General features: G+C 46.8%; 1 protein-coding gene across 1 annotated transcript; it reads left to right on the forward strand.

Annotated features, from left to right (window-relative positions):
* The first annotated feature begins 4,704 nt into the window (after positions 1-4,704).
* On the forward strand, positions 4,705-6,295 carry LOC140651426 (pikachurin-like). The gene is made up of 3 exons (XM_072860901.1): positions 4,705-4,718; positions 4,822-4,925; positions 5,472-6,295. The coding sequence occupies exons 1-3, from the start codon at positions 4,705-4,707 to the stop codon at positions 5,624-5,626; spliced, it is 273 nt and encodes a 90-aa protein (XP_072717002.1). The 3' UTR covers positions 5,627-6,295.
* Positions 6,296-18,933: the final 12,638 nt, after the last annotated feature.

Raw genomic sequence — 18,933 nt, forward strand, 5'->3', positions numbered from 1 at the left:
GATCCTCTGTATCCCTGACTCCAAAACCCTAGGGGTCGACCTCGAGTCTCCCTGGTGCTTTCTGCCAGAGGCTCCAGGTAGGGCCATTCTCCCCAGCTGCCGTGTAGAGCACATTCTTTACATCTTGCCCTGCCCGGACTGGCCCAAGGGCTACTGCATGGACTATCTCCCGTTTAATTTGTTCAAAGGCTTGTCATTGCTCAGGGCCCCATTTGAAATCATTCTTCTTCCGGGTCACTTGGTAGAGAGGGCTTACGATCAGACTGTAATTTGGGATATGCATTCTCCAAAAACCCACAGCACCCAAGAAAGCTTGTGTTTCCTTTTTGCTAGTTGGTGGAGACATGGCTGCTGTTTTGTTGATCACATGCATTGGGATCTGACGACGTCCATCTTGCCATTGTATTCGTAAAAACTGGATCTCCTGTGCAGGTTTATGGCAAAACCGGCTTTCAGGAGGATCTGCACTATTTTCTTCCCTTTCTCAAAAACTTATTCTGCTGTATTGCCCCACACGATGATGTCATCAATGTATTGCAGATGTTCTGGAGCTTCACCCTGTTCCAGTGCAGTCTGGATCAGTCCATGGCAAATGGTAGGGCTGTGTTTCCACCCCTGGGGCAGTCGATTCCAGGTGTACTGAACGCCCCTCCAAGTGAAAGCAAACTGTGGCCTGCACTCTGCTGCCAAAGGGATTGAGAAGAACGCATTAGCGATATCAATTGTGGCATAGCATTTGGCTGCCTTTGACTCCAGTTCGTATTGAAGTTCCAGCATGTCCGGCACGGCAGCACTCAGTGGTGGCGTGACTTCATCCAGGCCACGATAGCCTACTGTTAGTCTCCACTCTCCATTAGACTTTCTCACTGGCCATATGGGACTGTTGAAGGGTGAGCGAGTCTTACTGATGACTCCTTGGCTCTCCAGTCGACGAATCAGCTTATGGATGGGAATCAGGGAGTCTCGGTTGGTGCGATATTGCCTCCGGTGCACCGTTGTGGTAGCGATTGGCACCTGTTGTTCTTCAACCCTCAGCAACCCCACAACAGAAGGGTCCTCTGAGAGACTGGGCAGGGTGGACAGCTGTTTAATTTCCTCCATCTCCAAGGCAGCTATACCAAAAGCCCACCGGTACCCTTTTGGGTCCTTGAAATACCCTCTCCTGAGGTAGTCTGTGCCAAGGATGCACGGAGCCTCTGGGCCAGGCACAATGGGGGGCTTTTGCCACTCATTCCCAGTTAGGCTCACTTTGGCCTCCAATACAGTCAGCTGTTGGGATCCCCCTGTCACTCCAGAAATACAGATGGGTTCTGCCCCTGTATAGCTTGATGGCATTAGGGTGCACTGTGCACCGGTGTCCACTAGAGCCTTCTACTCCTGTGGGTCTGATGTGCCAGGCCATCGAATCCACACAGTCCAGTAAACCCGCTTGTCCCTTTCCTCCACCTGGCTGGAGGCAGGGCCCCTCTAGTCCTGGTCACAGTATTCGTTACCCACTTCTTGTACATACGAGTCAGGAGCTCCTTCATTAAAATCAGGAGTAAGATCAGCCCTTTTACTCTGTCTGGGGAACTGTCCACCGGAAACTGGAGCAGCAATTTTCCTGGAAGAACCTCCTTGTGTGATTGTTTTTCCTTGCAACTCACGTACCCGTGCCTCTAGGGTTGAGGTAGGTTTTCCATCCCATTTCCTCATGTCCTCTCCGTGGTCACGCAGGTAAAACCATAGTTTGCCCTGTGATGTGCACCCTCTATATCCTCTCTCTTGAACAGAGGAACGCTGACTCCTAATACCTGAGATACTGGTCCATACAGGTGGGGAGTAGGACCTATCCTCTTCGAGTTGCTGGACCTCCCGGGGCAGTTTCTCCACAGCCGAGACAAGGGAGGAAGAGACTTTCTTCGTATTCCCCGAGTTGGCTAGCCGCTTCATCCACTGTTGGTCCCTCTCCATCTTTCCAGGTCAGTACTGCCAATGAGTTGGCATATAACGCTGGTGCACTCCATACAAACTTCCGCCACATGGGTCGCGTGCACTGGACTTCATCTGGATCTTTGGGTAACTGCTTGTTTTCCAGGTCACCATAAATCACCTCCAGCACAGCTAATTCCCTCAGGTACTGGATACCTCTCTCCATGGTGGTCCATTTGCCTGGGCGATATACAACATCTTCCTTGAAGGGATATCTTTCCTTCATAGCTGACAGGAGTCGCCTCCAGAGGCTGCGGGCTGGTGCCCCTTTTCCAATCACTTTGTCAATGCCCCCTTCCCTAGAAAGGGATCCCAGCTGTTTGGCTTCCTTACCCTCCAATTCCAGGCTACTGGCCCCACTATCCCAGCACTGGAGCAGCCAGGTGACAATGTGCTCGCCTGGGCGATGGCTGAAATCTTTTCGCATATCTCGCAGCTCACTCAGGGATAGGGATCAGGTGGTTTATGTCTCATTTACGAGTTCTTCCTCTTCCTCTCCTTGTGATGGCCCTGCTTTTTCATCCTCCCTTTCTAAACGAGCTGACTTTCGCTTCCAAGATTTCTTCTTGTGTATAGGGGCGACTGATACTGACATGGGTTGGTTCCCTGGTTCAGCCACGGTGCCTATCGTAGGGATTGGAGTAACTGCAGTATCTGTCGCTGGTGTTCGAGTAGCCGCAGTGCCTGTCGCAGGGCGGGTTGGAGTATCCGCAGTGCCTATCGCAGAGGGAGGGTTGGAGAAGCCGCAGTGCCTGTCGCAGGCGGGGATGGAGTAGCTGCGATGCCTCTCGCTTTGTTGTCAGATCCAGAGACCTTCTCTTCCCCTTGAGGGTTCTGAATAGTGTTGAACAGGGCTCGGTAGGCATGGGCCAGGCCCCAGCACATTGCAGTGATTTGTGTGTCCCTAGAATTGGCAGGGTGACAGCATACTTTTTCCAAATATTTTACTAGTTTTTCAGGATTCTGCACTTGTTCAGGGGTGAAATTCCAAAACACTGGAGGTGCCCACCGTCCTAGGCATTTGCCCATGCTACCCCACACACCACTCATAACTATTCAGTCTTGAGGCAGATCTCTGGATGATATTCTTAAATAGTTGTTTAACCTTAAACAAGGCCTGAAACATGTTCAGGAGCCATAGCAATAGGAACATGGTGGTTTGAACATCCCAAGGATATTCAAAATTCTCAAGAGCTATTGTAATCAGCCTGGAGGAGAAGGGGAAGGTGAAGGAAGGTGTCTCCCCCACAGATTGGCTCTCCGAGGAGAAAATGTAAAAGCGTAATCATTAATAGTTTCCTTGAGATGGCTCCTGAAGTATGGGGATGACGGCACTGCTGAGTACAATCTCATGACCAAGAATTTTATCATACTAAGCCAGTGTTACACAGTACAGCAAAGCGATAACTTTAATCCATCTCCCAGAGGTGATAAACAGCACCACAGGGAGTGCACATGGCAGGTAAGCTGTTACGTAACACAACTCTGAGAACAAGCACATCTCCGAGAGCAAATGAATCAACATTGTGACCAGCGACTATTAAACTAATATAATGAATGCTTATCACAAATTTGTTTTAACACGCTCTGGTCAGATCTGTCGTTATCTCAACCCTTCAGGCCCCATGTTGGGCGCCAAAAAGTCCTGTCATGGTTTAACGCAGCAGGCAGCTAAACACCACACAGCCGCTCGCTCACCCTTCCCCTCCCTGGTGGGATGGGGGAGAGAATCGGAAGAGCAAAAGTAAGAAAACTCATGGGTTGAGATAAGAACAGTTTAATACTTGGAACAAATAATAATAATAGTAATAATAATAATAATAAAAATAATAATAAATTGTAATGAGAAGGAAAACAACAAGAGAGTGAGAGAGGAACAAAACCCAGGGGAAAAAAAAAAACCAAGTGATACAACTGCTCACCACCCGCCAACCGACGCCCACTCAGTCCCTGAGCAGCAATCGCTGCCCCCCGGCCAACTCCCCCCAGTTTCTATACTGGGCATGAGGCCATATGGTATGGAATAGCCCTTTGGGCAGTTTGGGTCAACTGTCCTGGCTGTGCCCCCTCCCAGCTTCTTGTGCACCTGGCAGAGCAGGGGAAGCTGAAAAGTCCTTGACCAGTGTAAACACCACTTAGCAACAACTAAAACATCAGCGTGTTATCACATTATTCTCATCCTTATATCCAAAACACAGCACTATAGCAGCTACTGGAAAGAAAATTAACTCTATCCCAGCTGAAACCAGGACAATCCCTCTCTTCATGAGATGTCAGTTCCCTGGAAATCACAGGCTGACATTAGCACAACTTGTCACCAAATTCAGTGAGAATAGGAGACCATCAAGTGGCTCTTCTGTCAGTGCAGTTATTGACCATTTATAAAACGGAAGTGGCCTAAAAGCTCTAATAAGAAACAAACCTTTTGAGCAGGGCACTCCTTAGAAGTATGTTTTACCTTAGCTTTCCTGTTTGTTCCCTTGTTTAAGCTTCTCTGGTTTACTTTTTATGTTATGTCTTATCTTTAACAACACCTCAGAACTTGTCCGTCCTGCCCTCTCCCCCAGCTGTGCAATTTACTTCTTTCCCAGTTTTTTTCTCCTCCAGAAATGTGTCCCCCACCCTTTGCGGGTCTCTCACATATTAGTCCCTGGAAAAAACCCTGAAGGGTCTGGATTGCCATAGCACACCGCTGTCTGTGGGGCTCCCCAACATCAGTTCCAAGCCTTCGCCATGAACCCTGTCAAGCACTGAGTTGCCCTTTTCTCCTGGCGAGGGGGAGATGCTCCTTTTCCTCCTCCTGCCTGGTTATAGGCTGGATGCATGAGAGCAGTTTGGTTTTCGTTTCAGGGATGGACAGTCTGGCAAAGTAACCATGGATGATTATGGTGCCAGAACTGGAAAATCCCCTGGAAAGATGAGGCAGTTAAACATCAGTGGAGATCTCTATGTAGGTGAGTGCTCACCGTTCACATTCAGGACCCAGACGCATGTTTGTGTTTGCAAGGTTGGCTGCAAGCCGGGGCATCCCAGCTCCGTCCATCTCAAGGTGAAGGCTTCATGCAGAAGCCTCTGGTCCTCCACAGCCTGTTTTTTGTGGGGAGGCCTCTCCAGGTGGGCCAGGGGGGACTGTGGTATGAGAAAGGACCAACACCATGGGGTGCACTGTGGTACCCCCAGCAGGTACATAGAGAAACAGCAAGTGTCAGCTGCAAACTCCACACCTTAGTGGGAATCTGGGCCCAAGTTTATTCATCTCTTACTGATGCTACAATTTCTGCAATAAATAATTAGCATCCTAGTTTATTATCTCCTGCTTATCCCCTCTGTACTTTCAAGTGCTTAAAAGCTGTATTTAAAAACCACAGAGCAACCTGTAAATTAAAATTCACCTCTGAGGTGTGCTAGGAAAGATAATGGTGTTGCTGGGCGTGCAGTCTGCCAAGCAGGAACAGACACCCGTGTCCGTGAAGAGTTTCTCATCGCTGCCTTTCCCCCAGGTGGCATGAAGGAGATAGCCCTGCACACGAACAGGCAGTACATGCGGGGCCTGGTGGGGTGCATCTCGCACCTCACGCTTTCAAACAATTGCTACATCTCACTGGTGGAGGATGCTGCCAATGGGAAGAACATCAACACGTGTAGGACCAAGTGACAAGAGAGGAATCCCGGTGCTGAGGACCCGTCATGCTTGCGTGTGTGGCTGAGTGCGAGCTGGCTGCCACAGCCCTCTACGGTCGGCCCACATTTGCCATCTGGGAAGGTGACCAAGCCAAAGGGAAACCTGAAAAAAAAACCCAAAACATTTTTCCCTCTCCTTTCCTCTGCTGACCAAACCAAACCGAATATCTTGTGTAGGAACCGTCCCCTCTACCCATTAAGTGTTTAGTGAACACTAAAGGTTGTGCATCAGTGCAAACAGCAAAGAAATGTGTGATGTTATGAGTAGCTCAATGACTGTGTTGTGGTCCATAGATTATCTTTTGTACTATCAAAGAGAGCAGTCTTGAAATGCCTGCATTCATTCCACCCTGCAATGGTATAATGACTGTATTGTTCAACAAATGCACCATCAGGCAGTGTATCTGTGCATTCAAAATATATGTCCCAGAATAAGTAGTTCTTTTTACCGCTATCTGATTTAGCTAAATTATGTTTCATCCTGTGTAAATAACAGCTACAGTGACTGGTTTCAAAATATTGTTGTTTGTTGGAGGAAAGTTCTTAAAGTCTACTTTTTTATTACAAGCAACAAAATCAATGAACCAATTTTGTAGAAGTAATTTTATACTTGTATATTTTTTATAGCAGCATCAGAACTCCTTACATGGTATAACCTTTAACATTTAGGCATACTATACCATTAGCTCTTTGCACACTTACCTAAAAATAGCAAAGCGACCTGTGGTTTCAGTTTGTTATACAGGAGGCTTAATGTCTGTATTATACAGTTTTGGTGGAGATATTTGTGAGTGATGACCAGTTTTAAATCTGACTCTTTTTGTTTTGTAAATTTTGAGAGTTTAAAATTGTATATTATGAAGCTTTCCTGGCTTAAATGGATTAAAAGATTAGGGAAAAAAAGAGCAAATTCTTGCTACTGTGGTATTTTAAATCACTATTTTTTTGCTGAAAAATGAGAAAAGGGATGTGCAAGAGACCTTGATGGGTCACAGTCCTCTTAAAATAAAATGTTTTCTAGGCACTGGACCAACACTTATGCAACCTTGATTGCCAAACACTTAATTTAAGCAGGCAAACAGAGTGCTGTTGAGACACTAAGGAAATGATCCAGAATTTCATAGTTTGGAGATTTTTCTTCCTTAACTCTTTGTTTGAAGTGGAGCAGTGAGCCATAGGGGGATGTATTTGGTTTGCGTGGCAAAGTTTTGGTAGCAGGGGGGGCTGCAGGGGTGGCTTCTGTGAGAAGATGCCAGAAGCTTCCCCCATGTCTGATAGAGCCAATGCCAGCCAGCTCCAAGATGGACCCGCCGCTGGCCAAAGCTGAGCCAATCAGCAACGGTGGTAGCACCTCTGGGATTTAAGATTTTTGAGGATTTTAAGATTTAAGAAGGGGGAAAAAACCTGCTGCACAACAGCAGCTGGGAGAGAGGAGTGAGAATATGTGAGAGAACCAACTCTGCAGACACCAAGGTCAGTGAAGAAGGAGGGGGAGGAGGTGCTCCAGGCACCAGAGCAGAGATTCCCATGCAGCCCGTGGTGAAGACCATGGTGAGGCAGGCTGTCCCCCTGCAGCCCATGGAGGTCCATGGTGGAGCAGATATCCACCTGCAGCCCATGGAGGACCCCACGCCTGATCAGGTGGATGCGCCCAAAGGAGGGTGTGACCCCATGGAGAGCCAAGCTGGAGCAGGCTCCTGGCAGGACCTGTGACCCTGTGGGGGACCCACACTGGAGCAGTCTGTTCCTGAAGGACTTTCCAGGCCCACGCTGGAGCAGTTCGTGAAGAATGGCAGCCCCTGAGAAGGACCCATGTTGGAGAAGTTCATGGAGGACTGTCTCCTGTGGGTGGGACCCCACACTGGAGCAGGGGAAGAGTGTGAGGAGGAAGGAGTGGCAGAGACAACGTGTGATGAACTGACCACAACCCCCATTCCCTGTCCCCCTGTGCCGCTCAGGGGGAGGAGGTAGAGAAATGGGGAGTGAAGTTGAGCCTGGGAAGAAGGGAGGGGTGGGGGGAAGGTGTTTTAAGATTTGGTTTTATTTCTCATTATCCTACTCTGATTTGAGTGGCAATAAATTAAATTAATTTCCCCGAGTCGAGTCTGTTTTGCCCGTGATGGAGTGATCTCTCTGTCTTTATCTCGACTCATGAGCCTTTCTTTATATTCTCTCTTCCCTGTCCAGCTGAGGAGGGGGAGTGATAGAGCAGCTTGGTGGGCACCTGGCAGCCAGCAAAGGTCAACCCACCACAGGTGAAGAAGCGAGAGCCGCTGTGCAGTGGGGCACCCCACGGCTCGCTGCGTGCTCGCAGCGGGAGAAGCACAAACCTCCTTGGCAGCGCTGGCTCGTCTGAATGCTGATGAGTTAAAAGGACCTGATGTGGCAAAAGCAATGGACATCAGGAGGTTTCTGCTGCATTTTTACTGTGCCCAGGGTGCTCCTGGCTCCCTCGGAGCTAAAACACGTTCCTGAGGCTTGTCCCACCTACAGGTGACCATGAGCAACTTCAGACTCCAGTGGAAAAAATAATAGCTGGTACTAGATATTACCACATGCAAAGAACTGCCAAGGATACTCCAGCCCCTCTTCTGCATGCTGAAAGGGACACCCTGATCACTTATGTGAAAGATCTTGTGCTCTTTGTAGACATGGCAGCAGTGGTCAAAAACAAATACCGAGACTAGTTAGAAATAGAAAGGAACAGAAAAATATATGGTGGTGCCAGCATGTAAGATGTGCACCTGTGCTCTGCCCCCTGTTCAAATCACACTTCAAAAGAACTGTCTGTAGAAGAAATAGGCAGCTTTCAGAGGAGCTAGAGACACACATGGCTCTCCTTCCAGGGGAAGTGCAGTTTTGTTTGGCTTGGGGAGCCCCATGGGGAGAGAGAAACCTGTGCATGGTCAGGAAAAAAAAAACAGGATAAAGTATATTATCAAGATGTGGCTTTAAAATGAAAGTAAATGGAATTTGATGCCATGGGATGTAAAGGGGAAATGTGCAAAGTGTTTGAAAAGGGGTAAAAACTAAAATCTGTGGAGGCTGAAGGTCTTGCTGGCTGCTCACTGCAGCAGCCCTGTGGCGGCGGCCAGGACACAGCCTGTGCTCGGGTTGCATCTCAGCTGCTGGAGAGGAAAGAGTCACATTTTATGTGCTTGGGGGGGGGTTCCCAAATGGTAATGACCTGTCCTGACTTGGCATAGGGTAGTGAGATCCGGCTGGCAGTACCCCTAGTCCTGGGGACCTGCTGTGCCGCCAGTGACCGGTGACAGGGGACAACGGTCCAGAAACTGCATCAGTCTCCACTCTGTCACATGTGCCTTGCCTTTCCCATCCTTTCATTTCTGTCGCAGACAAACATCTGGTGGGAGAGGTCTCTATTTTTAAGGTAATTTACTGCAGAATAACAGGCGTTTTGGTACAAGGCCATACTTCCCCAGAACAAAAGCTGCTCTTTGAAATGTGAGGGGGGGGTGGTGTAGGAAATACCTCCGTTGTTGTTGTGGAAAAGGAAAAGCAACAAACTGCAGCTCCCCAAATGCTTGTTCCCAACTGTGTGTATCACTGCGTGGGAATTTGGAGCTGCAGACCAAGCACAAGTGGTGAAGCTGCGTAGTGCCGGCAAGGCTGGAGGGGGGAATAGCAAGGATGCTGTGGGGTTTGAGTCCTTTAAAGAAAAAGAAAAAAAAAAACGTCCTTTGTGGATCCTTTTAAAGATAGTTTGAGAAACTTCTGAAGAGGGGAGCACCCCCACATTCACTTTTCCAGTCTACCCAGTGAAGCTCAGCCGTGCCTCCAGGCTGGGTTAGAGGCAGGGGTTTCCACTCAAGGGGCTAAGCAGGAAATAGGTGCCAGAAATGCAGGAACATCTGACAAGACAAGACGTGGAGGCTCAGCCACCCCCCGATGCCGGGCTGGGGAAGGAGAGGGGAAAGGCGGATGGTGCGTGGCAGAGTGCTTAGTCATTTTCCCAGGAACTGGCCTGGGATGTGCTGTTCACTATCTCCAAGGCAGTTTATTAATCATGTTATTTATTGTTCGGGCCATATCAGATGCTCAGCATGACCCTGGCACTGCAGGACAAGCTCATGCCCATTGACAGAGCCGTGTCCTTTTGCTGCAGGTACCTGTGCAAACGGCTGGCCCATCCTCGCGGGCAGTTTCGCTGCAGGGCACAGAGACCACCCACCCACCGGCCACAGTCCCCAAACTCTGACTCCCCAGGATGGACCCTGTGTTGGCTGCAATGGGCGCCTCACAAATAGTGGCATTTTGCTGTGTTCCTTGGGGGCAACAGGGCTTGGGCACAGTCTTGGGTGTTAAAAAACCAAACTCCTCTGCCCACCCCCTAGCTTTTGAATTTGGGGTACATGCTGTGCAACTTCATGAGCTTTTGCACAAGCGCAGCAGTTCTGCAGGCTCCAGGCCCCCCACCTTTCCCCCAACCCTCCAGCCCCCCTGGAAACAGTCCCTGGCCTGTGGCCAAATGTCCCCATGCAGCTTGGGGCAAACAGAGGCAAATATACGTGTTGCCTGTGGACTGGCAATAGCAGTTGTCTGGTAAAGGTGAGGAGCTGAGTTTTCCCTGTGTGTTTCTGAGCATGTAGGTGGAGAATGGGCAGTTAAAAAAATCCCCAAAATGCTAGAAAAGGGAGATGGCATTGAAGCCAGCAGTCCCAGGTGCTTGTGCCTTTCTTTGCAATTTAATCCCCTTCCTAAAACCACAGTTCTTAGATTGCTTCCTGATTTTCCACATTCATCCCAAAAGACATCCCCCTCCACTTTCTAGGCTAAACACCCCCCTTGGCACCAGCCTTGGATGGGCCAAGTCAGGCTTTGTGCCAGGGCACCAGCGGTCATGCAGAGCGGCTCACCCTGCCCCTTGCCCTGCCCAGGGCACAGCGTATCTCGCTGCTCTCCACCACTGGTCCACCTCCCTGGGGACCAGACAGACACTTGGGAGTCAGCAGTTAGGTTTACTCAGATCATCCTAAAGTAAAAAAAAAAAAAAGAAAAGAAAAAAAAAAAGAAAGAGAGCCAGACAAGACGTAGCAAAGGTCCCTATGGTAGACAAATTCTTGCTGCACCGGTGTGTCCTGGGTGGTCAAAGGCGAGGAGCCAGGAGCTCTTTTGCATCCCAGTCGTCCCAGCCTGGCCCCGGGGAGCAAAGAAGGAGGGGGCTGCTGGGGATAGGGAGTTGCCCATTCCCCGCTGGTGCATTAGCCTGCCACAGATGTCTGTTAAAGTTATTATTTTGTTGGCCAGGCTTTGCTTTTGAGAAAATATTTTAATTCTGTTGATAAAGCAAAATACGCCAGATGGGAAATGCATTGCCCTGGTACTACCCAGCTCTGCATGTGCAGCAACCTCCACAGTGGCATCACGCCTCAAGGGGCAAACCTCCTCACTCTAAAGGACTAGATAAAATGCAGCTGTGGTTTATTCATGGAGAGCAGCAGCCACATCCCATCTGCCAGACGTGTCTTTTTATTGGTATTTTATTTCTTGGGCGGGGAGAGGTGTGCACACAGTGGGGTTTTCCCCTCCTCGAAGCAACACCTTGCCCTGGTTGTCCGAGTCAGGCCATTGCCTGCTCCAGCGAGCACAGCCCTTTTGCCTGCTTTGTTTTTCCAGCAGTTTGAGTCACCGGGTCAGTTCCCCCGTCAGTCAATGATGTGTCCCCGCCCCTGCGCCCAGGAGTCTCACACATGAGTAACAGCCCGGCTCTGGCACCTGCGGTCAGTGCAGCTCTGCGAGGGCCTGGCTTCTCCACCCAGCCCGGCAGTCAGCGGCCGGCCAGCAGGCAGCTGCCATCAGTATTTATTTCCTCTGCATAGGCTGGAACAGACCCTGCACCCACCGGGACGGACTCTGCGGACCTGGGAGCTGTGCGCTCGGGAAGGCTCACTTGCCAGGGTGAGGGGCTGACCAGGATTTATATGCAAAAAATTTAAAAGCTCAGCTGTCCAGTCCCTTTCTGCCCCCAGGGACACAACCTGACTTGTCTGTGACTGCCCTTTTCCTAAACCCCCTGCAACAGAGATTGCCTGGCAGTGCTGCAGACTGATTGCCCTTATTTCTCTCAAGTTTCCTTTCACTGTCAGAGCATTATTCTTTGTTTATTGTGCACAGGACAAAGACGATGTTGTTCCTCCCCCCCCGCCCCATATTTTTTTTTAAGCTTCCCTCAGTCTTCCTTTCTAAGAAAGCAACAGGGCCAGTTCTTTCAATGTTGTCCCCACAGGTTGTGTTTTCCAGCAACGTACATTACTGTGAGACATCAGAAACGCAAGTGGGATGGTCACAGCAATCGCTGTATAGGTCAGAAGGCCACAAAACCTGACATATGGGGACAGTGTGAAAGAAATGGGGCTGCTGAGCACAGACACTCCAGGCTCACAAACCAGAGGCTTTCCAACCTTTTTTTTGGTTTGCAGACCCTCAAATAGTTTCTAGTGGCAATAGCGGCAGTGTACATGGTCACTTTTTGTGGACACATTAGAATTTTCCTCAATTTTCCTGTCTTTTGAAGACACCAGAGAGGCAATATTTAATATTTTCTTTACAATTTCTCTTGCTTCCTTTTTTTTTTCCTTGCTACAGCTTTTAATGTTGGTGTCAGCAAAGCAGAATTCAAAAATGAAATCACCAATTTTAGGCAGTTTTCATTTGAACTTCTGATTGCTCTTACCGAAACACAGGGGGTTTTTTAAGCACTAACAAATGCCTCGTACACAGGGACTCTGTAACCTTTATTTATGTGTTGAGAATAACTTTTTGTGGTTGCAAATGTGAGGAAACACTGGACACTAATGCTACAGTCAGTGTCATGTTAGGAGCAGATAGCATTGACAGCACAGAGGAGAGTTAAGGAGAAGATAACAATACATGCTGGAACAAGGCCAGGAAATACTGACTGTTTGAGTCCCTCTCTCCATCCTCATCCTGATGGTGAAAAATGGGGTAGTCCAAGCATACTGTCATTATCCAAGCTTCAGACTCAGTCAGTGTGTTTTTTGTAGCACAAGTTATTTTCTTCGAAAGGCCACAACACTACGTGAAACTGAGACTCCTCTTGGCTCTGTGATTTTAATTACTTTGTAGAAGTACCTGTATTTATAGTTCCCAGGTACCACATAAATGCACTCAAAATTAAAAGCTCCAGCTCCCAACTGGCTTGAGGTATTTCATCTATAGTGGCTGTATTTTGTAAATGCGACATGGCAGGATATCGTCAGTAACTGATTTCTGTGCTGGCATAGTGACTAGAAAACAAATGCCCCACCCTGGGGGTAAATCCACACAGGCATGAGGCCGTGCACCTGTGTAACCTGCACCCAGACTGTGCATGTGGGGCAAGGCACGCGGTGGGGCCATTCACCGCACCTGAGCATCCTGCGCTAGGGCAGAGACAGTGGTGTCCGCAGACAGGTCAGACCCAGCTCGCATCTCCAAGGGCCAAAGCTCTCAGCTGCTCTCACTGCTCTCTGCAGCGGCAAAGCACAGCCCAGGCTAACTGGTCTGCATCCTCTGTGGACTTAGCACAGCTCTGTCCCTGCGAAGAAACCTGCTACTTCCATGTTCCTCAGGTGCTGCCGTCACATGAGTAACTCCATGCCAACGCATGGTGAGCCCCAGCTGTCCCTGAGCTGTGTTAAATACCAAACCCAACAGGCTGATCTTACTGCTGAACTCTTCAGAAGATATTGCAAAACCATCATCCTTCCACTTCTTTTAAACCTGAGGCCCAGATGATGGAGTGAGACCTGTCTTGAACTCATCCCTGGTATTCCTGCACTGGCCAAAGCAGCCACAGGACTTGAGAGAGCAGCTATTGGGATTTCACCTTTGGAACAATTGAAGCCTTTCCTCATTTCCACAGCTCTACATGTTGCAGTCTTTGTACTGCTTAAAGGACTTAGTCCCCCCTTAGATCCCACACCTCCCCAGTGCTCAGTGGAGCTCACACATCCTGGCTAGCTGGTGTTATCCCAATAAGCTGCACCAACCTGTTACTGTGAGACAAGGACTTGACTCTCTGACTTTTGAGACTGCCTCTGAGGAGATGGAGAGAGCATAGTGCCGCCACGCAACGATGGCTTCACATGATGTGCTGTGATGTGGCACCTGTCTGTCTGCACACTGTTAAGCCCGTGGGTCACTCCCTAGTTCAGATGCTGTGGTTAGCTCAACACAAAATTCCTTGGCTGTCGCTAGGACAACAAATAAGTGCTGTGACATAAATGGCCTCAAACATAAAGCCCATGTTACAGCCACCATAGAAGCTGATCATCTCCATTCCACTAAAACACACGGAGAAAGTGTCCTACGTCACCCAAACCAACGCCACAGTGCGCAGCCTGGGCCCCTTCTTCCTGCTGCTATGTCCTTCATCCTGGAATAGGGATGTCCACCACACAGACCTGTTCACCACAGAGAGCCTCTGGCTGCTCATCTCTGCAAGCCCTTAGCCTGAGCCTGCAGGGAAATCACATCTCAAAACCCCAGCTGTGTTAGAGCCATAAGCCGAGGAGGACATGGGGAAGTCAACTGGCCTTCTTTCTGTCATCACATCGCATGGCAGGAACAGGAGGGCTTCAGTGAACCATGTATATACACACTATGGCATGCTGTGCTTAGGAGAAGCTGCTCAGAGAATACCCATGTTACTACCTGCTCTGCCAATCAAGAAGCCAAGGTTATGCTTGCCAGATCCTGTGGTTATTTACTCTGGCACAAAGTTAAAATAACTCTGTACTGGAGCATGAGCAGAATTTACCTCAAAAATAAACATGCGAGCAAGGAATATCAAAACATGTAAGAGTGTAAGAAAATATATTTATTAAATTCCATGGCAATACTATGGTAAAATTGTTAAATACATGCATATTTTTAGACACCCAAGCAATACAACAGGAGTTACAACAGCCAAGCAAACTAAGTTTAAAACGTATGCAAAGTTGGTAACTTAGTGTTAGGTTAGTCTTAAATGTCATCTGCCACACTGGAATATTATTCCCCCAACATGATCCCACACTTCCTTTTTCAAGCATGCATTTGTTTAATTGCTTAGCTAATAAAATATTGATTCAACAAAGTGTATCAACAAGAAAATTTACTTGGTATGCTACAACTTCATTAAAGTGCCTTGTGATGATTTTGCTTAAGTTGTGAAAGAAATATTTTTTCAATAGTGGAAGCTGGAAAATTTCAGTATCATTCAGCAACAGAAATATGTTAAATGACTGATTAGATTTAGTGTGTTAGGATGACTATTTTGTCAGTTTGATTTATTCTCAAAACTAGTTTCTGTAGATGACCATTTCAAATTGGAAAACAATATTTTCACTAGTATGGTGAAATGGACTTTCACAAAAGTCCATTAAAATCTTTGTAAAAACAGAACATAAAAACATCTCTAAACAAATTATTTACGCTGTAAAAAATATGGTATAAAGAGCTAAAAAAACATTGAACCTGTTCACAGTATGTATTTTAAAAGTTACAGCATTATAGTACAATGGTTTTCTTTTTCAGGTGACCTGTATGACTCCACCAGCTCTGCTGCTCTGTGCACCACAACAGGATCAAAGTTCAAATTACTGTTACCTTCGGGTAGGATTTCAGACGAGTTGATTCAGTTATCTTCTTTTTTTGCTATCCCCTGCTTTACAAACTTTTCTGACACACTATGAAGCATAAAATGTTGTTCATCCTAAGCTACTCTTAAATCACATTAAGGAAACATTGTCAAAGTGATCAAATATTCTTTTTTTTATTGTATTACTACTAAAAAGTGTGAGACCTTACCAGTTTCTATTTTACTTTGCCCTCTTTGAGCTATTTCTTTTTTGAGTTTTTCTCATTTCATTTTTTTGCTCAATCTCTCCGTACATTTTACTCTCTGAGTACTACATTTTGCACAACATAAGAACAAATGAGTTGCAAAGGTATTGAACCTTGTGGCAGTCTGCGTGCTCGTGGAAGTTGTGCATACATTTCCACTGGAGCTTGCTTTTGTGTAAAAACAGTCGAAGTGCAGATTTGGGACAGTCCAAAAACCTACCTAGAGATTCTGTTGGGTATATCATTAAAAAATAAGGATGCCATCTGCTCTGCTGCACCAGAAAGTCACTTGGGCAGCGCTGGCACAAGGAGAGGGTGAGACTGGAGAGGGACTAACCCCATCCTCTCATGCAGCACCCTGCCATTAGACCAGCTCACCTGCACTGGGATGCTGAGCCCCTCCCCTCCAAAATAAAAAAGGTGTCTGGAGACTTTTCTGTTGAAAAAGCAGAAGGAATTAATAGATGTTTTTGTGGGGAAAAAGTATTGTCGTGCACCCTGGGACAACTTGTAAAGTTACAGAAACCCCTGCCAATATAATCTGAGGTTTGTTTGCATAACATGCAAAAAGGAAACAAACACTGGCTATCTTAGAAACACAAGGGAAAATCCAGAGTTATATAAATGGGGGAGGAGAGGAAAGAAAGTTGTTATGGAAGAAACTGTTTTCTAGCTTCTAAGGAGATATTTTAAAACCTAAGACAGGCCTAAGCTTGAGGAAATTAGTTTTTAAACACTCCAACATTTCTGAATCCGCGTCTGGCATTTGGGATCTGGGACTGTGTTTCCAGGCTTGCTAAGGAAAAGGCAAAGAAAAAGCCAACAACAAATCTTGCAAACTGCCAACAGCATCTCTGAGCATCAGCAACACAGGGCACCGCTTAATGGACAGCAGCACAAACTCCATGTAGTGTGTCGGGAGGAGCGCAGACAGCAGCTGTTTCCTCTAGACGAAACTGCGTCTCAGAAGGCATATATTCAAGTACAGGGCCCCGAAAAAAGTGCTTTGGGAATTGCAAGCCAACTTCCTCTGCAATACGCACCTAGGTACATAATGATGTAAGCACATATGTGCATAAGGGGTTAGGACTTTTCTTAGTGTTAAAAATATTAATGCCATTTGCACTGAAGTCTTCATCAAAGTCTGTGGCGGAACAGAGGATGCTATTTACATGGGAAGCTCTTGATAGATTTATGGTACATGGTGCTTTGTTAGCAATCTGATTCTTCAAACGTTACTCACATTTTTCCTATGTATTTCAAATTCTTTTACTATATTTCTATCTACTTGTAGGTATACAAATATTCTATTTACAAAGCAAAAATTGTCTAAAAATAGAGCACATGATTTCTCATTGCTTTTTCAGAGGGATATCCAAACACCTTCTCCCTCCAACGCATCCAATTGCCTTCATTTTTGCTACTATTCATGTTCAACTGAGTGTCCTGGATGACAACATCACAGGGAACACCACAGCCCTAAGCTTTACCCAGCTGAACTTATAAAAATAAAAAATAATAAAAAAAGAAAAGGCAGCTTGAATGTGCCTTTTCAGAGCAGCCTAAAACTCGAGGTCAGCAGGCGCCGTGTTCCCAGCAGAGGAAAGCTCTGGTCCCCCACATAAACCAAAGATGAAGAAACGCACCACATTTGTCAATCGTGCTGTGATGGACAACATGGCTACTGGTTCCCTTTGGAAATGGTTTACCCATGAAAGCAGCAACTACAGATAATAAAGACAGCTACCACAGCAAATGTCAGTCATTGGGTCCTAAGTCTGCCCATGCAGCCACTGCATAGCAGGGGAGGTAATTCTCTAGCCTGCCTGTAATATTAGCTTACTATTTTGTTGATATATTGACTAGTAGTTCTGTGAGGTATATCACATGCAGATCTACCATCCCAAAATTTAACACACAAAACCAAGATCCCAGATCCCCCCCACATGTCAGAACAACAAAAATAATGAATGTGTCAAATAGGAGAGTGCACAATGTGACATCAAACGTGACTGATGTTCCACGCATACAGTGAACAGTACAAAAACCCATTACAAAAAACAAATTGTCACATATGACAGGCATGGCTCAAAAATAAAAAGCAGCAGCACCGATGATTTGCTTCAGAAATTGCTTGGCAGTAACACCCTACATCTCTGAACACTGATCCAACCAGAGGATTGAAGCACTGAGTTAGGAGTAACAGTGTTTCGGACACAATCCCTTCTGGTCATATCCCTTCTGGAAGTTGTTTTTTTGTTGTTTTGTTTTGTTTGTTTGTTTAAAAAAAGCTGAACTTTCTATTCTTCTAGGAAAAAAAGCAAAAAGCCAAAAGAACGAAAATAAAAAAGACATTCAATAAAGCAATAAGATCTTTCAGAAAATGATGGTTAGGAAATGCAGTACTTCAAGTTTCCTAAGATATTTTTCAGAAACAAGGGGAAGGGATTCCACTCATATCTAATTTGACTGAAGAGGCTCACCAGGAAGCCCGAAGGCACTAGTACAAGGAGTATGATCCCCTCTGAAGCCCAAAGTTTTAGTCTTACAATTGTTATCGATGCATTTAGAGGCTAAACAGCACCATGCTTTGAAAGTGAATTTGGTAAGAAGACATTCCTAAAGATGCTTCACTGGTTTACCATGGCACTTGGGCTCATAAAGCAAGTCCGTTCCCTGACAGTCCTTGTCACTTATTCTTACTGCTCCATGCACCTAGGGGTGCCTTCACATGGTCACTAAATTAGCACACACCCTCTCACTACCCATCTGGTATTTGGATTCGCTGCTTAAGATTTAAGATAGGCATTTGAAAGGAGTCCTCACTGGCAGCACTGAATAGGCTCAAAGGAAACCACAGAGGTGAAGCAGCTGAGCTTTCAAGGGCTGGAATGACAACTGCTTACTGCTTCATAACCACTAAGCAACAGTAAACGATGCTACATGTGCTGCACAAGCCTCTGTCTCTCCCCCATTTGCCCCACTCTTCTGCTACCGATACAAGATGGTGCATATGGTAAGCCACTGCTATTAACAGGACTCTTCTGCCCTACATCCTGGAAGTCAGAACACCAGTCAAATAAAATACATATTCAAAGTTAAAAAAAAAAAAAAAAAAGGCTAATTAGATGAGAGTCCTTTGATAACATTGAGGTAGACCCTGTATTTGTGAACCTTTCCCCCTTTCCCCTACTTAATCGCTAAAAAATGAAGCAATTTAAAATGCTGTTGCCTTTACTGAATAGGAAGAGCAGCACAAAGGAAAACCTGAGTATGTGATGGTTGTGTTAAGATTCACCATGGGAGCACTGTGAAGGGTGCTAGGCTGCTCCCTGCAAGCTCTGTGTGTTCTCTGCAGCTGCCCTGGCTCCCAGTCTGCCAAATTAAAAATTGCTACTACTCTCAAACTTCAGTTTGGTTTTGCTTCTTGCA

The sequence above is a fragment of the Ciconia boyciana genome, chromosome 4 (assembly GCF_034638445.1).
Source record: "Ciconia boyciana chromosome 4, ASM3463844v1, whole genome shotgun sequence".
NCBI lineage: Eukaryota > Metazoa > Chordata > Aves > Ciconiiformes > Ciconiidae > Ciconia > Ciconia boyciana.